The sequence below is a fragment of the Muscardinus avellanarius genome, assembly GCF_963383645.1.
Source record: "Muscardinus avellanarius genome assembly, chromosome: 12".
Lineage (NCBI taxonomy): Eukaryota > Metazoa > Chordata > Mammalia > Rodentia > Gliridae > Muscardinus > Muscardinus avellanarius.
The window spans coordinates 25,076,895-25,098,860 of NC_137798.1; the positions used below are offsets into that span (position 1 = coordinate 25,076,895).

The 21,966-nt window shown below is 38.1% G+C and overlaps 3 protein-coding genes across 3 annotated transcripts; all 3 read left to right on the plus strand.

Moving 5' to 3' along the window:
* Nucleotides 1–527: 527 nt before the first annotated feature.
* Nucleotides 528–1,457, plus strand: LOC308270846 (olfactory receptor 11G2-like; the record flags this gene model as incomplete). The annotated part of the gene is made up of 1 exon (XM_080707003.1): nt 528–1,457. The coding sequence occupies one exon, from the start codon at nt 528–530 to the stop codon at nt 1,455–1,457; it is 930 nt and encodes a 309-aa protein (XP_080563129.1).
* Nucleotides 1,458–9,570: 8,113 nt separating this feature from the next.
* Nucleotides 9,571–10,521, plus strand: LOC308270911 (olfactory receptor 11H6-like; the record flags this gene model as incomplete). The annotated part of the gene is made up of 1 exon (XM_080707064.1): nt 9,571–10,521. Exon 1 carries the CDS (start codon nt 9,595–9,597, stop codon nt 10,519–10,521), a length of 927 nt encoding a protein of 308 aa, XP_080563190.1. The 5' UTR covers nt 9,571–9,594.
* A 9,990-nt stretch (nt 10,522–20,511) lies between these two features.
* Nucleotides 20,512–21,477, plus strand: LOC308270847 (olfactory receptor 11H6; the record flags this gene model as incomplete). Its single annotated transcript, XM_080707004.1, has 1 exon — nt 20,512–21,477. Exon 1 carries the CDS (start codon nt 20,554–20,556, stop codon nt 21,475–21,477), a length of 924 nt encoding a protein of 307 aa, XP_080563130.1. The 5' UTR covers nt 20,512–20,553.
* Between the last annotated feature and the right edge of the window lie 489 nt (nt 21,478–21,966).

Below are 21,966 nucleotides of genomic sequence, written 5' to 3' on the forward strand. Positions count from 1 at the left end.
CTGGGTCCATTCCCTAGTCCTGCAAAAAAAATTTGATAAATGAAAAAATCCTATTTTGAGAGAAAATATATTCTAATATACATGGATATGAATTTGTGAATATAGATTGTATATATATATATATTATATATATATAATATATATATTAGGATATATATTAGGATATATATATATTAGAATATATATTTGTGAGAATCTTTGTTATATATGTAATATATATATATATATATATATATGCTCTTAAAAGTAAATGTTGTAAATGCATTTGAAAGTTATGTTAGACCTAAACCTAATAGAACATATATGAGAGCTTATCATATCTTACCAATAATTTTATTGAGCCCAAAGTGGAAATTTGAATGGGAGCAAAGAATAGAAGTAAAGAATCAACTTGGGACAACATTTTTTAAAGTAGATATTGACATCTATGTACTTTCTTTCCCACATTGATTAAATATAAATCAGAATTCTCACTTGTCTTTTTCTTGCCTTCAGTAATTGCTGGTGCTTTTGCAGCTCACAGACTCATGAAGACCTCCCGCACACCCAGCAACTCCAGCACCATCACCGGCTTCATCCTCCTGGGCTTCCCTTGCTCCAGGGAGGGGCAGATCCTCCTCTCCGTGCTCTTCTCCGCTGTCTACCTCCTGACCCTCATGGGCAACGGCTCCATCGTCTGTGCTGTGCGCTATGATCAGAGACTCCACACACCCATGTACATCCTGCTGGCCAACTTCTCCTTCCTAGAGATCTGGTATGTCACCTCCACCGTCCCCAACATGTTGGCCAACTTCCTCTCTGACACCAAGATCATCTCCTTCCCTGGGTGCTTCCTTCAGTTCTATTTCTTCTTCTCCTTGGGCTCTACAGAATGCTTCTTCCTGGCAGTTATGGCGTTCGATCGGTACCTTGCCATCTGCAGACCTCTACACTACCCAACCATTATGACCAGACATCTCTGCACCAATCTTGTGGTCAGCTGCTGGGTATTTGGTTTCCTCTGGTTCTTGATTCCCATCATCTTCATTTCCCAGATGTCCTTCTGTGGACCCAGGATTATTGACCACTTTCTGTGTGACCCAGGCCCACTGCTGGCACTCACTTGCAATAAAGATCCCGTGATAGAACTTGTCTTCTCTACCTTAAGCCCTCTCCCTCTCATTATTCCCTTTCTCTTCATTATGGGGTCTTATGCTCTGGTCCTGAGGGCTGTACTGAAGGTCCCTTCAGCATCTGGGAGAAGAAAGACCTTCTCCACCTGTGGGTCTCACCTGGCTGTGGTCTCCTTGTTCTATGGCTCGGTACTGGTCATGTATGGGAGCCCAACATCTCAGCATGAAGCTGGAATGCAGAAGATTGTGACTCTGTTTTATTCAGTTTTGACCCCACTCCTTAATCCTGTAATATACAGTCTTAGAAACAAAGATATGAAAAAAGCCTTGAAAAAATTACTGTGAACATAAACAGTATTAACCAAAACACCCTTGGACAATTAAGCTTGTATTTAACTTACTTGCAGATTTTAAATGGTTTTATTCAGATAATTATTCAAGTTATTATTTACCAAAACCTGAAATACCTATGAGCATATTTTTGTTATTTTTTCTCATGGTTCTTGATAATTTGTCTTGTTACTTAGTAGCATATCTTAATTTTTAAAAACTGAATGCTAGAGATTTTGTTAAAAGTTTAAAGGTTATGAACTAACCAGGCGTGGTGGCACACGCTTGTAATCACAGCATTTGGGAGGCTGAGACCGGATGATGGCGGTTCGCAGACAGCCTCAGCTACTTAGTGAGGCCCTCTGCAACTTAGTGAGACCCCGTTTCAAAATAAAGACTAAAAAATAGGGTAGGGGGTGTAGCTTGAAGGTCGAACATCCAGGGTTCCATCCCCAGACCTGCAAAAAAAAAAAAAAAAAATCAAACTAAGGACAACTGTTTGTTCAAAAAAAGATTATAAGAATACAATGAACAATTGTACATAAAAATGGATAATCTACATGAGATAGACAAACTTCTAGAAATATACAACTTGCCAGATGAATCATAAAGAAATAAAAGTTTTATATAGAATATAATCTGTAAAGAGATTAAATCAATAGTCAAAAACCTTCCAACAAAGAAAATTGAATTCTGCTAACTTCTTAAAGAGAAATTAACAAGCCGGGCGTGGTGGCGCACGCTTGTAATCCCAGCATTCTGGAGGCTGAGAACTGGAGGATCGCGGTTCACGAACAGCCTCAGCTACTTAGTGAGGCCCTCTGCAACTCAGTGAGACCCGGTTTCAAAATAAAGAATAAAAAATAGGGCAGGGGGTGTAGCTCGGAGGTCAAATGCCCCTGGGTTCCATCCCCAGACCCGCAAAAAAAAAAAAAAAAGAGAGAAATTAACAGCAATTCTTTTCAAACCTCAAAAAAATTACAGAGATACATTCAAACTTATCTCTGAGGTGAACATTATTCTGATTCCAAAGCCAGACAAATAAACTGAAAGGAAACTACACATGGATATTTTTATGACTATAGATGCAAAACTTCAAATAAGTGAATAAATATAACAAACAATATTGTTCAATCGTGTGTTTTAAAGATTATACAATATAACTAAATGGAATTTATTCCTACAGTGCAAAGGTGGCTCAGCATATGAAAATTAATCAGTGTAATGCAACACAAATAGAATGAATAAAAAAATCACACGATTATCTCAATTGAAGAAAAGGCATTTAATAATATTCAAAACCTTTTCAAAAAAAGGTTTTTTTAAAAAAGCCTCAACACTCAATGAACTAGGACTAGAAAGAAACTAGCCCAACAGAATAAAGATCAGATGTGAAAAACACACAGTGGGCCCCACACTCAATGACTAAGGGAAAAAAGAGCTTTTTCTCTCAGATTAGGAGTAAGTATGCTAATTTTACTACTTCTATTCAGCATAATATAAAAGGCATTCAAATTAGAAGGAAAAAGTAAAATTATACCTGTTCACAGATCTTGTGTGTAGAAAACCTAAAGATTACACACATTTGCACCCAAAAGAAACTGTTAGCACTAATAAATGAATTTAGCCACAGTATAGGATTTTAAATTAATACATGAAAGTCAGTTGAATCTTACTGCCAAAAAATGAGTTAACACAAGTAAATTAGCTTAATTCAGCCATGCACGAGGTACAGATATTTCAATAAAATTTGTACATAACAATATATACAATTCTCATTTGTTCACTAAAATAGGCAAATTAAAGATACAAGTAAATGAAAAGATACTCCACATTAAAGGATGAAAAACAACAGTATTAAGATGTCAATACTATCCAAAGTAATGTACAGATTCAATGAAATCCCTTTTAATATCCAAATAACATTTTCTGTAATAATAGAAAAATCCATCCTAAAATCCACATGGAAGCAGGTCGTGGTGGCACACACTTGTAATCCCAGCATTTGGGAGGCTGAGACGGGAGGATCACAGTTCACAGACAGCCTCAGGTACTTAGTGAGGCCCTTTGCAACTCAATGAGACCTGGTTTCAAAATAAAGAATAAGAGCCCTGCATGGTGGCGCACACTTGTAATCCCCTGCGCTTGGGAGGCAGAGACAGGAGGATTGCACAGGTTCGAAGCCAGCCTCGCTGGCTTAAGAGACCCTGTTTCCAAATAAAGAAATATAAAAATAGGTCTGGGAGTGTAGCCAGGAAGTAGAAGGGTTTCCAGGAACCCCAGTACCACCAAAAATAAAAAAATAAAAATAAAAATAAAATAAAGAATAAGCCAGGCATGGTGGAGCATGCTTGTAATCCCCGCACTTGGAGGTTGAGACAGGAGGATCGCACAGGTTCAAAGCCAGCCTCAGCTACTTAGTAAGGCTCTTAGCAACTTAGTGAGACCCTGTTTCTAAATAAAATATAAAATAGGTCTGGGAGTATAGCCTGGAGGTAGAAAGCCTCTGGGTTCCAGCCCCAGTACCACCAAAAAAAAAAAAAAAGAATAAAAAATTAGGGCTGGGGGTGCAGCTCAGAGTTAGAATGCCCCTGGGTTCCAACCCCAGTACAAAAAAAAAAAAAAAAAAATTCACATGTAATCTCAATGGGCTCCAAAGAGCCGAAACAAAAATGTTTTTTTCAGAGATGGACAATATTGGCTGACTGGCACTTCCCGAATTCAAAACTTTCTATAAAGCTACAGTAATCAAAACAGTATGTTATCAGCATAATGACGTATAGACCAATGGGATATAATAGAAACCCCAAAGCAAACCCTCATGTTTGATGAAATGATTTTGAGCAAGAGTGCTGAGACCATTCAATTGGGAGAGAGAGCGGTCTTTTAACTGGTAAACTGGAAAGCTGCATGCAAAATAGTGAATTAGACTCTAACCTTAGGCTATACACAAAATTAGCTCAAGACAAATCAGACATAAACATAAGGCTTAAACATAGACAACATAAACAACTCTAAGAATAAAACATAGGGGGAAGCTTTGTGACACTGGATTTGGTCATGACTTCTTTTATATGACACAAAAAGCCTGGCCAAAAGAAAAATTGATAAATTGGACATCAGAATTAAAAATGTTTGTGCACAAAAGGAGACTATCAACAAAAAGGAAAAAGGCCATAGGATAGAATAAATATTTCTAAGCCATAGATCTGATGAGGGATTAATATCCAGGATATATGAAGAACTCCTAAATTTAATAACATGATAAATAAATAAATATGTTTTATTTCATAATTTAAAGAAATACTTCGGTTCAGTAATTTTTCATTTGAATGACAAGTGTCAAAAATTAGCTTTAAAGATATCAAAGTAGGAAATTATAAAAGAAACAAGCTATATATATTGTGTTATATGTACATAAGGACCAAGCTAATGATCTTTCAAAGCACTTTATCATTATTTGGATGAAAAGTCGATGTCTAATTAAGATACAGGATACCTAGAATCCTCACATTTTATTGAACATAAGGGTTTTGTCATTTTCTAGTGCATATAGAATATTACCCTAAATGTTATGAATTCATTTATGTTTGATTATAGGTGTTTTGTTTGCAATCTGATTACTGATTTTCTAATGTGTACTATGTTTCCTGATTTTAGTTTTTTTCTTACTTTCTCTCTAAAAATAATTTTATGTAAGCATACTAGATTTACAATGGTACTTCAAGTGCAGTATTTACAACATTACAAATATTTTCTCACTTTTTAAATAATACTAATCACTATACTGAATGGTGAATTATTTCATTGTATAAAGAACATTAACAGAAAAGATTCATCTAGGACTTCTCACCAACCCATTGAGAAGTAACAGTCTGATTCATGAAGACAGAAAATAGAACAGTACAGGAAGATGAAACAGAATTCTTGTTTAATGGGTACACGGAGCGGGGCGTGGTGGTGCACACTTGTAATCCCAGCATTCGGGAGGCTGAGATAGGAAGACCGCAGTTCGAGGACAGCCTCAGCTACTACTTAGTGCGGTCCTTTGCAACTCAGTGAGACCCTGTTTCAAACTAAAGAATAAAAGATAGGGCTGGGGTGTAACTTGGAGGTAGAATGCCCCTGGGTTCCATCCCCAGTACAGCAAAAAAAAAAAAAAAAAAAAAGCAAACAAACAAACAATGGGTACACGGTTTCAGTACAGAGTAATGAAAACTGCTGGAGATGGGTAGTGGTGATGGGTGCATGACAATGCACAGCACATTCATATCACTGAACTGTGCTCTTATGAACTGTACACTAAATTGTTAAAATGATCATTTTATATTACCATATATTATATTTATATAAAATGTAAACAGTCCAAAAAACTCAGAGGGAAAACGAAATAATAAAAAGACCTGAATAATTCAAAAGAAAACAAGAAAGAAACAAATAACAGTCAGGACAAATATAAAATAAATACTCTGCTAGTAATTAAAAATTGAAAAAAAAAATTCAAACCAGGACTAATAGTGCATGCCTGTAATCCCAGTACTTGGGAGGCTGAGACAGGAGGATCAAAGGTTTGAGGATAGCCTCAGCAACTTCAAGAGATCATTTCAAAACAACAAAAAAAAAAATAAAATAAAATAGGGCTGAGAGTGTAGCTCAGAAGTAAACATCCCTGGAGTCGATCCCCAGGACCACAAAAAAAGGAAGCAAAAATGTACAGATGTTAAATGTGTGAGGAGAACATAAACAATGAACATTGTAAACTCTCTAGATTTCACAGTGAAGACTTTTCCTGAAAACGACCCGCTCTCTGGAGATCTGGACATCTCACCATTGATGTCTAAAATGTTAGGACATTTTTTCTTGCCTTTGCTCTGGAGTCCAATTTACATTAAGCCCCATGAAAGCTCTGAATGGAAGAAAGGATGCTGTACCTTGCAAGGACTCTTGTGGGAGCCATAGCCAGCCCAAGGGAAGCAGAGACATCACAGTAAACTCTAAGATAAAACTTTAATTGCACCCCTTGGGAGTCTCTGTGACACTGCTCCCTTCTCCTTCTCTCACCTGCACCCCTGAAATCTCATCAGGAAGTTCATACCCCACTGCTTTCTGCTCCCCTACAGAGCAAATTAGCTAATATATAAAACTCACCTGTTGAACTTTTCTGCTGGGAGAGACAAGGACAAAGTCTGGGTGCCTGGAGGTGACTGAGGTCTCTTACACAGATGCCCCTCGACTTACCGTGGGTTGATGTACCAATACACCCTTTGTAAGTTGAGAACAGCCTAAGTCAAAAATGCACCTAGTGCATCTAACCTACTCACCATCACAGCTTATGAACACACTCCCCTGTGGAGTGTTGGTTGTCTGCCTTCATGAATCTTCGTGCCCTCTAGAGATTATCTTACAGCATACAGCCAGCATACAGAAAGACCAAAATTCAAGGATTTTTTTAGTGTATGCTTACAGCTTTTGCACCATCAAAAAGTAGAAAAATGTAATCAGAATCATTGCAAATTAGGGACTGTCTGTACAGCCCAGTGAATTTAGGTCGATGGTCAAGGGCTGGTTGGAGGACTGTGCTTCTCCCACAGGCTACCACTATTGCCCACCAGAATGCCGGTGGCTATCACTGTTTCTTTTGAGAACCTGGGGGAAAGAGAAAAGGGGATTTAAACAGTTAACTTTGTATATCCTAGGATTCTCAGGGGCAGACCCTGGGTTTGGAGTCCATGTAAAGCAAAGAGAGGCATCTTTGAGAAGATATAGATCTGCCCACACTTAGCCCTAGCATGAAAGGTAAGTAATTTTTCCCCCTCGTCTAGACATCACTGGGATTTTTCTAAGAAATCTACAAATGGATGCTAACTCTAGTGGAGCCCTTTGCTGTATTAACAAATTTTTGCAAACTTTTGTGGGTTTCTGGCTACGCGATTTCATCCTCAACCTCTTCTGAATCATCATAATAAATTAGGTTCTAATGAACTGTTGACTCCAGTGTCCAGCTACCTGGACCCCTTAGTTTAGCACTTCTTTAAGTTTTCTTGCCTAATAATTTACAAAAGAATGCTTTAATGGTGCTTAATAACTCTCCTCAATACCCTCATATAATGTATATAATGGTTTGTTGTTAATGGTGGTGGTGGGTGTGTGTGTGTGTGTGTGTGTGTGTGTGTGTGTGTGTGTGTATGTGTAGGTGGTGAAACTTGAACCCAGGACCTTCTACCTCCAAGCTATGCCCAGCTCTTTTTATTTTTTACTTTGAAACAGTCTTGCTAAGCTGCTGAGCACCTCACTAAATTACTAAGGCTGGCCTTGATCCTCCTGTTTCAGCCTCCCAAATATCGGAATTACAGGTGTTCACCACCATGTCCAGCTTTTCATTACTCTTATGCACATCCTAGGTAATATAATGTCGTTTCTTTGTTTCTTTTCTGCATTAAGATGTGTCTATATTTTAAATTATTTAAAACTATTTAAGGGCCGGGTGTGATGGCTCACACTTGTAATCCCAATGCTTGGGAGGCTGAGACAGGTGGATCACACAGGTTCAAAGCCAGCCTCAGCTACTGAGTGAGGCTCTCAGCAACTTAGTGAAACCCTGTTTCCAAATAAAGTATAAAATAGATCTAGAAGTATAGCCCAGAAGTAGAAAAGTCCCTGGGTTCCATCCCTAGTACCACACCAAAATAAACTATCTAAGTAATTTTTTAAATTGCAACATTAATAAATTTAAATAACATGACAACACAGATTATTTGAAATGTTGTGCTGGATAACTTAATGTTAATTAATTCTTCTGAAATTGGAGAAGGCTTATTGAATATATTTTTAAAAATATGTTTTGCATATCATCAAAGTGAAAAAATATTATTTGTGTTTAGCAAGAATTGATCTTCAGGGCTGGGGATTTAGCTCAATAGCACAATGCTTGCCTAGCACACCAAAGGCCCTGGGTTCAATCCTCAGCACCAAAAATAAATAATCCCCTACAAAAAAATAACTGACTGTGAGCAATATTTAGAGCTATGTTATGTTTGTCTATTGGACTTCTGATAAGTATCCTTTCAAACCCACTATGATTCTGAATTTTCTGCAGGTGGAAAGTTGGGATAGCTGTCAGAAACGTCAAAACTTGTTAACTCTGATATGTAAATGGCACAAGACTGAGTCTTATAGTGGAACTACATATTTTGAGACAAGTCATTTATCTCAAAAGACCTTTATGGTAAATGACTTCAAAAACTGCACTTGCTTTAATGTGATAGGGAGTCAGCTGATGAATTAGAGTATTTTAAAATAAGAATACAAAGTAAATATTCAAGGAATATTCTGTGATAACCATTAACTTTCTTCTCTCCAGAAAAATATCACTCTGACCTTTCCTCTTGGTTTCTATGCTGAAATTTACAATTCATTCATATGCAATGAAAGAGGGTTATGGTGATGTAGAACTCAGTGTGCACGTGAACATTCACTGCTCTGGAGTATCTGAGAAGTATACCAAATACTTTCCCCTTGGGAGAAGATGTCCCCAAAAAAGTAGTTATTCCATTTATAATTCTTGGTAAAATAATAAAAATATCTGTTAGAAGTTAACTGGAAGATATAAACTGATAAACATTTTTCTGCCTTTAATGTGCTTCTGAGTTTTCAAAATGTTAAAGGGAAAAGAGGATTCTTACTCATTAATAAACAAAACTTAAGATTCTATTGCTATAAATCTAATTTTACTGAAACATGGGATCGTAAGGATTGCAGTTGGCTCCTTTTAAATAAGAACTGAGAAGCCAGGAATAGTGGCACACGCCTGTAATACCTGTTCCTAGGAGGCTGGGACAGGAGGCTCACAGATCTGAGACAGCCTCAGCAACTTAACTAGACTCTTGGCAACCTAGAGAGACCCCAGAGGAAGAATGCCCCTAGGTTCAGTCTCTACTACCAAAAATGCATACATGTATACATACATACATACATACATACAAGCTGGGAGTCAATGGATGGATTATTCCAAACTAATTGACAGAAACCCAACATATGTAATGTGACAGTAGGTTTCCTCCAAGTTTTTTAGGCAGCAAAATGGCTTTTATAACCAGTACCAAAAAAATAATAATAACTGGTGTTTTCGGTCTACCCTGCAGCTCTGGGATTTATGAACAATTCAGATGCAAGCACCTTGACTGAGTTCATCCTCCTTGGCTTCTCTGGCCTTGAGGAGATGCAGAATTTGCTCTTCTCGCTGTTATTTGGCATCTATATATTTACCATCATGGGAAATGGGGCCATTGTCTGTGCAGTGAGGTTGGACCAGCGGCTTCATACCCCAATGTACATTCTCCTAGGAAACTTTGCTTTCCTTGAAATCTGGTACATCACCTCCTCTGTGCCTACTATGCTGGTCAGTTCCCTCTCCGAGACAAAGACCATCTCTTTTGCTGGCTGTTTACTCCAGTTCTACTTTTTTACTTCCCTGGGCACAACCGAAGTGTACTTCCTGTGCATCATGGCCTATGATCGCTACCTCGCCATCTGCCGCCCACTGCACTACCTGACCATCATGACCCCGCGTCTCTGCTACATCTTGATGTCGCTCTGCTGGGTGTTTGGGTTCCTGAGCTACTCTGTCTCTACTGTGCAAGTCTCCCAGTTGCCTTTCTGCGGTCCCAATGTTATCGATCACTTTATGTGTGACATGGACCCGCTGATGGCTCTGTCTTGCGTCCCGGCTCCCACCACAGAGATGGTCTTCTACGTCCTGAGCTCTGTCATCATCATGCTGGCCCTTCTGTACATCCTGGGCTCCTATACTCTCTTACTGATCGCTGTGTTCAAAGTCCCATCAGCAGCAGGCCGGCGGAAGGCCTTTTCTACCTGCGGATCACATCTCACCTTGGTGTGTTTGTTCTTTGGCGCCCTCTTGGCAATGTATGTGAGCCCTACTGCTGAAAACCCCGCCACAATGCAGAAGGTCACCACCTTGTTTTACTCTGTGGTGACTCCCTTTTTAAACCCCCTGATTTACAGCTTAAGAAACAAGGAGATGAAGGCTGCATTGAAGACAGTCCTGAGAATACACTAAGGATAAAGAAGTCTGTGGGAGGCCAAGCAACCACTGACCAGACAGGAAAGATCAGTTAAGAAGAACTTGATTTTCTGCTATTATTTCTCAATATACACATTTGGGGGGGGGGTTTACTGGGGATTGAACCCAGGGGCATTCTACCTCCAAGCTACTTCTCCAGCCATTTTCTTTTTTATTTTTTTTTAAGTTGCTGAGGGTGGCTTTCAACCTGCAATTCTTCTGTCTCTGCCTACAGAGCAATGGGATTTCAAGCACCTGCCACCAGACCTAGCTCCATACACAACTTAAAGATGTCTTCTCAGTGGAGTCCTTCGTTGTTTTATTCCACAACTAACCAGGCAGAGCTGAAACATAGTCAATTCTTACTACATTCTAAATAACAACCATAAGTTCAAGTTGGGTATCTCTAGCAGAGGATGTAAGAGGACATTTTAATCTATTTTTAGTTTTGACTATTGGAACATTGGGATTAAAGATAAAAGAATAGTAATCCTCAGTAAATCATCATTGTTATACAGAAGGTATTACTTAAAAAGTTAATATTTTAAAAAGTAAATAATTCAAGATGTATCAAAGATCTGGAAATTAGACCGGAGACCTTGCAGCTCTTTGAAGGGATCATAGGACCAACACTCTAACACATAGGCACAGGTAGAAAGTTCTTCATCGAGACCCCAAAGGCATAAGAAACTAAAATGAGGATCAATACATGAGATTGCATTACTGAAGAGCTTCTGTGCAGCAAAGGAAACTACCAAGAATCTCAACAAAGAGCCGACAGAATGGGAGATTTTTTCCAGCTACTCCTCTGATAGAGGACTAATGTCTAGAATATACAAAGAATTCAAGAAACTCACTGCCAAAATAAACAAATAGCCCAATCAAAAAATGGGGAGGTGAACTAAACAGACACTTCACAAAAGAAGAAATTCAGATAGCCAATAAATGCATGATAAAATGTTCAACATCATTAGCAATCAAATAAATGCAAATCAAAACTACCCTGAGATTTCACCTAACCTCAATTAGAATGTCAATCATTAAAAACACAAACACAGACAACAGCAAATGCTGGTGAGGATGTGGAAAAGCAAGAACTCTAACATTTTGGTGGAATTGCAAACGAGTACAACCACTTTGGAAAACAGTATGGATGATCTTCAGAAGAATGAGAATGAACCTATCATATGACCAAGCAATACCACTTCTGGGTATCAACCCAAATAAACGGAAACCGAACTACCAGAAATGCAAATATATCTATATTTATAACTACATAATTCACAGTTGCCAAACTATGGAACCAGACAAGATGTCCATCAATATATGAACGGATTACAGAATTGTGGGATATGTACACAATGGAATTTAACTCAGCCATAAAGAACAAATTACATCATTTCTGAGGAAATGGATGGAACTAGAGAATATTATGCTAAGTGAGATTAGTCAGTCACAAAAACTAAAATATCAAAGGTACTCCGTAATAAGTCAAAGCTAGGTAGAAAACTAGACATGAGTGAAGAAGGCAACCTCACTGAGGGAGACGGGACGAGGGAAGAGGGAAACATCTCAATGGATGTGATGTACACAGACTTGTCAAAGTCAGTCACTATGTTGAGCATGGGAAGGAGGGAAGGAGGAGAAATAGGACTGGGGAGGCTCAGTGAGTGCTGTTTGTAAAGATAAAAAATGTTTGAAAGGCAAATAAGGAACAAGACTTAAATGCTTAAGAGATACAGGACTAAAGGATTAAGTAACAAAGTGTGTGTGTGTGTGTGTGTGTGTGTGTGTGTGTGTGTGTGTGTGTGTTTCTCCTGGATTTAAAGTTGCTAAGGGCCTCACTAAATTGCTAAGGCCAGCCTCAACCCTTTGATCCTCCTGTCTAAGCTTCCCAAGTACTGGGATTACAGGCATGCGCCACCACATCTTACAACAGTAATTAATATTCTTGACCCCTGGGCTCTTGATGATTGATGGGCTTCCAGGCTAGACACAGTCTGAAAGTTTCATGCTGATATAAATGGCATATGTTTTAATATCACATAAAATAGTAGTAATTCTTTAATTCAGTCAATATTAATTGAGTACCTATTATTTTCTATGTGCTTTTCTAGGGACTAAAGATACAATAGGAACAAAATTGTCAATAAAAAAAACCACAACCCATGTGAGTTTAGTAGGGGAGAGATAAGCAATAAAAATAAGCTATATATATAGCACATCAGAGAGTATTAAGTGCTATGCAGAAATAGGAAAGAAGACAGGAAACAGAAGAAAGAGCTGAAATGTTAACAGGCTATCAGGGGAGGATAGACTGAGACGATAACATTGAAGCAGGGGCTCAGAGGACATGAAGGATGAGCCACGTAGACAGCTGAGGAAGGAACACTCAAGCAGAGGGAAGCACGTGTTCTATATGATCCTGCAGCAGGATTATGTCTATGCAACACAAAGAGGTTTGTTTGGCTAGAGTAGAGAAATTAGTGGAAGAGTATTGGGCAGAAGTTAGAGAGTGAACAGAGGGGCAAATTGTAGGATTTTTAAACCATAAGTATAACTGTAAAATTCTAAATTGATAGAGTATAGTTGTATGTATTAATGGGGTACAAAGTAAGTGAATTAAAAGAATTAATTAAATAGATTAATTTTTAGATACAATGTAGAATAATTAAAATACCCATCACTTCAAATGCTTATTTTGTGGCAAGAACATTTGATGCTTTTTCTCTTAACATCTTTTAAATTTAGAATACATTATTATTTAATATATTCACTACACTGCAATATATCTCAAGGGGGAAAAATACTTATTCTTACTAATTGATATTTCTGCCCTTTGACTACCATCTACCCATTGCCTCACCCTCCAGTCTCTGATAACCACCATTCTACTCTCTGCTTCTTTAAATTCAGACAGTTTCGATTCCACACGTAGATGAGAATATGCAGTATTTGTTCTATGCCTAACGTATCGAACTTAACATTTTTTCCAATTTTATCCATGTACCACAAATAACAAAATTTCCATCCTTTTAAAGGCTGAATAGTATTCCATTGTGTAGCTATATACCATTTTCCTTATTCATTCACCTGTTGATGGACACCTAACAACTGACTTGGCTGTTAGGAATCAGGTTCTAATGACCATGGGAGTGCACACATCCCTTCAACATACTGATCTCAAATCTTTGGGATAAACACCCAAAAATGAGATTGCTGGATTGTATATGGTAAGTCTGTTTTTAGTTTTCTGAGGAATGTCCATGCATTTTTCTATAATCGTTTTGCTTATTTATATACCCCATACAATGTGCAAGCATTCATTTTTCTCAACATCCTGTCAACACTTGTTATCTTTTGTCTTTTTGATAACAGCCATTCTTACAGGTATGAGGTGAAGCCTCATTGTGGCTTTAATGTACTTTTCCTAATAATTACTAATCCCGAGTATTTCTCATATCTCTGTTGGCCATTTGTACATCTTCATTTAAGAAATGTCTCTTCAGGTTCCTTCCCTATATTTAATCAGATTGTTCATTTTCTTTCCATCGAGTTGTTTGAGTTCCATATATGTTTTCAAAATTAGCCTTATTAGATGCATGGCTTGAAAATATTTTCTCCTCATATGCTGGATCTTTTGTTTATTGTTTCCTTTGTTGTGTAGGAGCTTTATTTTTTTATATAATCCCATTTGTCCAGTTTTCTTTTCTTGTCTGAGCTTTGGAGGTTAAACTTTAAAAATTGTCCATGATGGGATATGTACACAATGGAATTTTACTCAGCCTTTAAAAAAACACAATTGCAGCATTTACAGGGAAATGGATGGATCTTGAGGACATTATGCTAAGCAAGATTCGTCAATCACAAAAAGCAAGGAATCGGATGCTTTCCCTAATATGTGAAAGCTAAGGTGAAAGGGGTCACAGGAGGAACTCCAGGTGAAAAAGGGGATCCTATAGAGGAGCAAATAAGGCAACCTAACTGTGGGGATGGGAGGAGGGAAAGAAAACTCTTTAAAGCACAGGATGTACTTATTCATATCATAGTCAACCACTAAGCCAAGCATGAGAGGGAGGGCTCCGGAGGGAGTGGGGCGGGGACTGGGTGGGGACTGGGTGGGTGATGTGTGCATTTATGTCTACACAATTTTTTTGCTTCATTATGATGTATAAATACAATGCACCAATAAAAAATTAACAATAAATAAAAATAAAAATTGTCACTGAGACTAATATATCATTTCCCCCTGTGTTATCATTCTAGTAGTTTTATAGTTTGGGGTCTTATATTTAAGTCTTTTTTGTATATGGAGTGAGATAAGGATCCAATTTATTCTTCTGCATGTGGATATTCAGTTTTCCCAGCACATTTATTGAAAATATTGTCTTTATCCCAATATGCACTTAATACCTTTATCAAAAATCAATTTATGGTACAAGCATGGGTTCATTTCTGAGTGCTTGACTATAGTTCATTAATCAATGAGTCTATTATTATGCTAGTACCATGCTGCTTAATTTGAAGACAAGTAGTGTGATGCCTTCGGCTTTGTTTATGTTGTTGGTGGTGGTGTTCATGATTGCTTTACCTATTCAGCGGTTTGTGTGAATATTCAAGAGATCCACATAAACTTTAGGACTGTTTTTCTTATTTCTGTGAAAAATGACATTGAATTTTTTAAAATTATTTTTCACGTTTTAACTGATACACAAAAATATACATACATATGGGACACTATGTGATGTTTTGATATATGTATACATTGTATAATATTCAAGTCAATTCAATTCATTGTATAATATTCAAGTCAATTCAATTCTATCTCCTTAAACACATCATTTCTTTATAGCAGAACAGTCAAAATCCTTTCTTGTAGTTCTTAATATATTATAATAAATAAATATATTACATTGTCGTTTATAGTCACCCTACTGCACAAGAAAACACCAGGACTTCTTTCTCTTTATCTGTTAATCAACCTTTCCCCAAGCCTCTCTCCCTCCTACCCAGTGCTGCAGCAAGCATGAGCATGCAGATGTATTTTCAACATAATGATCACAACCCTCTGGATAATATATCCAAAAGTTGGATTGCTGGATCATACAGTAGTTCTCATTTTAATTTTGTGATGAGCTTCCACGCTGTTTCCATTTTATAGAAAGCTGTACTAATTTATATTCTCACCAACTAGGTATTAGGTTATTGTAGTCCATAAAACTGGATGCCTTTCCACCTTTATACATCCTCTTTAATAATTTCATTCAAAGTTTTATAATTTTTATCAGAAGTATCTTTTGCCTCTTTGATTAAATTTATTCCTAGGAATTTTATGTAGTTAATGTAAATGGGATTACTGTCTTTATTTCTATTTCAGATAATTTACTATTGGCATATACAACACTACTCATTTTTGTATATTAATTTTTTATTCTGCAGCTTTGCTAAACTCAATTGCTGGTTTCAATAGTATTTTAGCGGAGGTTTTTTTTTGGTGGGTTCTATATTTAAAGATATATTTAGAAAGAGTGACGATTTGATTTCTTCTTTGGATTCTTTTATTTCTTTTTCTTGCCTTATTGCTCTGGATAGGTTTTTCAGCACTCCTAAATAAAAGTGGTGAAGTGGGTACCCATGTGTTTTTTCCATGCCTTAAAAGAAAGCTTCCGGCTCTTCTCCATTTGATATAATGTTATGTTATAAATGAGATTTTCTGTGCTGAGGTTCTGCTATATATCTTTATATTTGAAACTAAAATATGCATGTACTCACTTGAAGACTTAACCTTGTTAGTTCCAATCACCTGTGTGTATTCAGTGTTTAGCCCAGAACCTGACTTTCAATAGGTACATAATAAATGTTTGTTAATTGCATGAATTTTTCAAAAAGAATAAAGTGAGTCTAATTTAAAATTTAAATTTAAAAGAACCACACATGATATGGCATACACACACACACACACACACACACACACACACACACACGTTCTTTCTCTTTTTCTCTTCCTTCATTAACTGTCCTTCTGCCCCCAGGTAGCTCAGTTCCTTAGAGGAAGGATATCTCCATAAAAAGAAATGCTTCCTGGCCTCCCTTAGATTTATCCTGGCTTCTCTGCCTCACTAGTCAATCCACTGGGGAAAAGATGAACAGATATAAGTAGATTTGAATGCATGCACAGAAATACAGGTGCAGGGAAGGCAGTAGGTGCTTCCCAATAAACAGACTGCGGAACTATGGATCCTATCCAGGAGAGATTTGTAAACTCTTAATAACCATTGCCTTGGAAAACACATCTCACTTGTTCAGGTACCAAAAGATGCAAGTCTTTGAAGCCACAGGTAATATTCTGTGTCTATGAGTCAGCTTTCTGACTGTGTAAGTGAGAAGGTTCTTACAGCTGGAGTTTTACAGCTTCCTTTTGGAGCCAGAAGTGCCACCAGGTTTGTAAGGAAGTCCTTGGCTGTGTCAGAGCCCCACTGCTCTTGTGTATTCCTTGCTGTCAGAACCCCAGAGCAAGGGGCTCTTCTGTAAGTCCCTTAAATCTTTCTTTGTTCTTTGCAGGAACAATGGTAGGCTATCCCAACACACTCCTAAAGAGTGCCTAGGTGATGTATTACCACTAGTGGGTGACTCAGAGATCCTAGGGTCCCCATTATACAATCCAGGGAAAATGGTGTTCTGATGTCTTTGGTGTTTTTGAGGGGCCGTTAAATTCCCTTCAGTTAGAATGTAGCTTGAGTCTGTAAAATCAGTGAAGTTTTGGCTGACAGATAATCTTTCAGCAGGAGCAATTAAAGCAGCTGTTATGTTTTCAGAATTGTTGGCAAGTGAACAGTAGCAAGTACAAGTCGGGAAGGAAGCAAGCTAGCTGATTTTTTTTTCCAGATTTGCCTGCAGATTAAGCTCAGAATAATAAAGACAAATCCCCTGTATTTCCATGGGCAAGTGACTTAAATTCTCCCAACTGGTTAGAGCTGTAGAGAAGTTCTGCCTCCTTTATCCTGTTAATACAGAATGGATTTCCCAGACTCTATTTTCCTCATCTCTACGACTGCCTGTTTGCAGTAGCTCTTGAAATTAACAGAGAGACAAAAGGGGTGAATTTAAATTTACCAGTTGAGCTGATAATAAATGTGTTTTGGAAGTGAGGCAACAGAAATAACATAATGAGATTTTGAATTGTCTGTTTAGTTAATTTCTCTCTTCCTCTGTCCCTGTACTCCATAGATAACTAAAATTTCACTTCAGAGCAAATAATGTCAGCCATGTCTTAGACATTATTAAGTTAAATAATTATAATTACCAAGGAGGGAGTCAATATTTAAGAGATCTGGTTCTAGGTCACATACCATGAATTGGAACTATATTTCTCTTCTTGGTGCTGAGAACTTTCTGGTCAATGAGCAGGGTAAGTTTAATTCATGTCCATGTTTCTGCCTACTGTCTTACAAAAGCCCCAGATATCTATTTTAATGCCAAGTAAAATTTATTATGCCACCTGCACTCTATATGTTTGTTTATATTATTCCTAACTTGAGTAAATATTTTTTGGGGTAAGTGGGGGCATCCCACAGAGTATATACAGATGGGCATACTACAAAACACACAGCCCAGGGAGCTGTCTATGCATGTGCCTGTACATATGAGAGGCATTCTTGGTTGTTTTAGTAAAGCAAAAGTTCTAGAAAGGGGGTTTTATTTTTCATGTTCACTATTGCACCCCAGAACTTAGCACACTGCTAGGAATATAATAAACAGTGTATAAACGTTTGTTAAGTGCTTGAATAAATGAAGTACTACTGTTTAAGTTCAGCCTCCAAACTTCTTTTTTTATTGTAAGCCTTATTAACTATATTTTCCAACCAAGAATGAAAGCCTGTGGTCTGGTAAATATAAGTATAGCTATAGAAATTATATTTGAAGTTAAAATCCTCCTAGAAATTTTGGTACCTGTGGTCATAGTAATTATAGTTCATTGAACTAAATCGCTTGGAGAAAAAGGTACATTTTTATAAAAATCATGTTTATTAGAGAATTTTTTATTTTTTTTTAAACTATTATATACAAAAATATCTAAATCTATCTTGTCAATAAAACATTTATTATTCTGAATTAGCTCCAGATTTGGTCAAGTACTAAGAAGTAGACCTCTTGCCCTCTGCAGATTGTATAAATGACATCATAATGGAATTTTGTGAGTATGTTAAGAGTAACACTAATAAGTAAATGTGGTCAATTATCTTAGTTTTAAAGAGAATATATTGCTAAATTTAAAATATTAATGATAGATTAGGCGTAGTGGCACATACTTGTAATTTCAGCATTTGGGAGGCTGAAACAGGAGGATCGCAGTTCACAGACAGCCTCAGTTACTTAGTGAGGCCTTCTGCAACTCAGTGAGACCTTGTTTCAAAATAAAGAGTAGAAAAATAGGGCTGGGGGAATAGCTCAGAGATAGAATGTCCCTGGGTTCCATCCTCAGTAGCCCCCCAAAAATAAAATATTAATGATGGCTTACTCAGACAAATATCCTTAACTTTTGTCAGGAAATTTTAGGACACAAATAAATTGGAACCAATAGCTTCAAGAAACTTGTTAGCAAAATATCCACAATTTTAGTGTGTCTCAACACTTGATTCAACGAAGTAAAAAAAATATGTTTCTGGTTTCTGCACATTCTAAGGTGACCCTTATATTCATTATTTAATTTATATTAAATATAAGAGCAAAGTTATAAAGGGACAAATTATAGAACTTGGGGCTTAATCTCAGAAGAATAAAATGAAGACACATAGATTTATATACTAGAAAGATGGACTTACCCAGCAGTAAGTTATACCTCAGGAGCCAAGCTATAGTGTAGAACGACAGCTTGGGGCAGTGAGGGGGTGGGGAGAACTGTGGCCTACAAAAGAAATCATGCAGAGGGCAGGATGACTGCCTTCAGTTATCCAAGACCCTCCACCACCACCATCATGCAAGAGGAGATTAGACTTATTTTGTGTAGCTTCAGTAATGGACCCATTGAGCTGGGGAGGACCATAAGCAATGTTTAGAAGTAATAAAAGAGACAAGTTTTGCTCAACATAAAATACTTGGAGACAACCGGAGCCTCTCAGGACAGGAAGGAACTGGATGGTTTTCAGAATCCAGATGCCTCCTGGGAGATCTGGAGGGAACTGGATGAGTAGTTTCCAACTCTTTTACAGATTCCTAGGCATTGTCAGCACCTCCCCAAGAGCAGCACAAGCCCAGGGAGCTGAGGACAGAATAGAACCCCACAGTTCCATTCTTACTGCTTTTCATTGGACATCTAGATATGAAACTCTCAATAAAGAGGCATTTTTGGAAGCTGTGGTTATTTTCTTCACATTTATACTCATTTTGCTTCAAAGTAAAAGGATATGCCCAAAGTTTATATTTTTATATAGGATATACAAAAGCCAATGATTTTTCCATTAGACATAAAACATCATGGAGACTGAGGGTTATAGGAACATTAGGAACTAATGGGCTTTAGCAGATATAGGGGTTCAAGCCTCTAATCCCAGTACTTGTGAGGCTGAGATAAGAGAACTGCAGGTTCAAGGCCAACCTCAGCATTCAGCAAGACCCTACAGCAACTTACAGACCCTGTTTCAAAATAAAAAATAAAAAGGTCTGGGGGTGTAGCTCAAAGGTAGAATGTCCCTGGGTTCAATCCCCAGTACCAAAAACCAATTAATTTCTTAGTGAGGTTTGCTCCAAACCAATCTCCAGATAGGTCAGTGTAGTAGGATCCACTGACCTAGCACATATATTTAAGTGGAACACCTTAAATCTCTCAACATCAGTTTTCTCATCTGTAAAAGAGGAGTATAAAGTACAGCTCCCTACAATGCAAAAGGTTATGAGGAAGACCAATGAGATAGTATGAAAATGCTCAGTATGTTTTCCAGCGATGTTCGGGCAAAACCTATGTTTTTCATTATTGTTCCTTTCTTGGTTGCTTCTGTTTTTCTAACAGCTTTGAGGTCCCAGAACAGAACAATGCATTTTGTGACTGAGTTTGTCCTCCTGGGTTTCCGGGGCCAAAGGGAGATGCAGAGTTTCTTCTTCGCATTAATTTTGGTCCTCTATCTCCTGACCCTGCTGGGGAATGGAGCTATTGTCTGTGCAGTGAAGTGGGACAGGAGGCTCCACACACCCATGTATATCCTACTGGGAAACTTTGCCTTTTTAGAGATCTGGTATGTTTCTTCCACTGTCCCAAACATGTTGGTAAACATCCTCTCTGAGACTAAGACCATCTCCTTCTCAGGCTGCTTCCTCCAGTTCTATTTCTTTTTTTCCCTGGGGACAACAGAGTGTTTCTTCCTATCAGTCATGGCTTACGATCGGTACCTGGCCATCTGTCGGCCACTGCACTACCCCTCCATCATGACTGGGAAGCTCTGCGTGATCCTCGTCTGTGTGTGCTGGGTGAGTGGATTCCTCTGCTACCCGGTCCCCATCATCCTCATCTCACAGCTTCCCTTCTGTGGACCTAACATCATTGACCACTTTGTGTGTGACCCAGGCCCGTTGTTGGCGCTGGCCTGTGTCCCTGCCCCTTCTACCGAGCTCCTCTGTTACACCTTCAACTCCATGATTATCTTTGGGCCCTTCCTCTCCATCTTGGGATCCTACACTCTGGTACTTAGAGCGGTGCTTCGTGTTCCCTCTGGTGCTGGTCGAACTAAAGCTTTCTCCACGTGCGGGTCACATCTCGTGGTGGTGTCCCTGTTCTACGGAACCCTCATGGTGATGTATGTGAGCCCGACCTCGGGGAACCCCGCAGGAATGCAGAAGATCGTCACTTTGGTTTACTCAGCGGTGACTCCACTCTTGAACCCCCTGATCTATAGTCTCCGGAACAAAGACATGAAGGCTGCACTAAAGAAAGTCCTGAGATTTACAACGAACCAAAACTGAGACCACCTCGAAAAGCAAACAGAATGCATTGCTTTCGTTTTTCTTTTTTAAGAGGTGGAGAGCTATTTTTTTATTGTACAGATTAATGGGATTTACTGTGATGGTTTCATATAGACACACAATCTGAATTGATCATGCCCATCCACCTATCTACCTTCACTACTCAGCCTGTCCCAACCCACATTGTTCTCAGGCTCTAGTAATCTCTTTCCTGTTTTTAGGTCAACTTTTTCTTTTCTTTTCTTTTCTTTTCTTTTTTCTTTCTTTTTTTTTTTTTTTTTTTGTGTGTGTGGTACTGGGGATGGAACCCAGGGGTATTGTACCTCCAAGCTATACCTCCAGACCTATTTTTTATTCTTTATTTTGAAACAGGGCCTCACTAAGTAGCTGAGGCTGTCTGTGAACTGCAATCCTCCGGTCTCTGCCTCCCAAATGCTGGGATTACAAGCGTGCACCACCACACCTGGCATAGATCAACTTTTTCTTTAA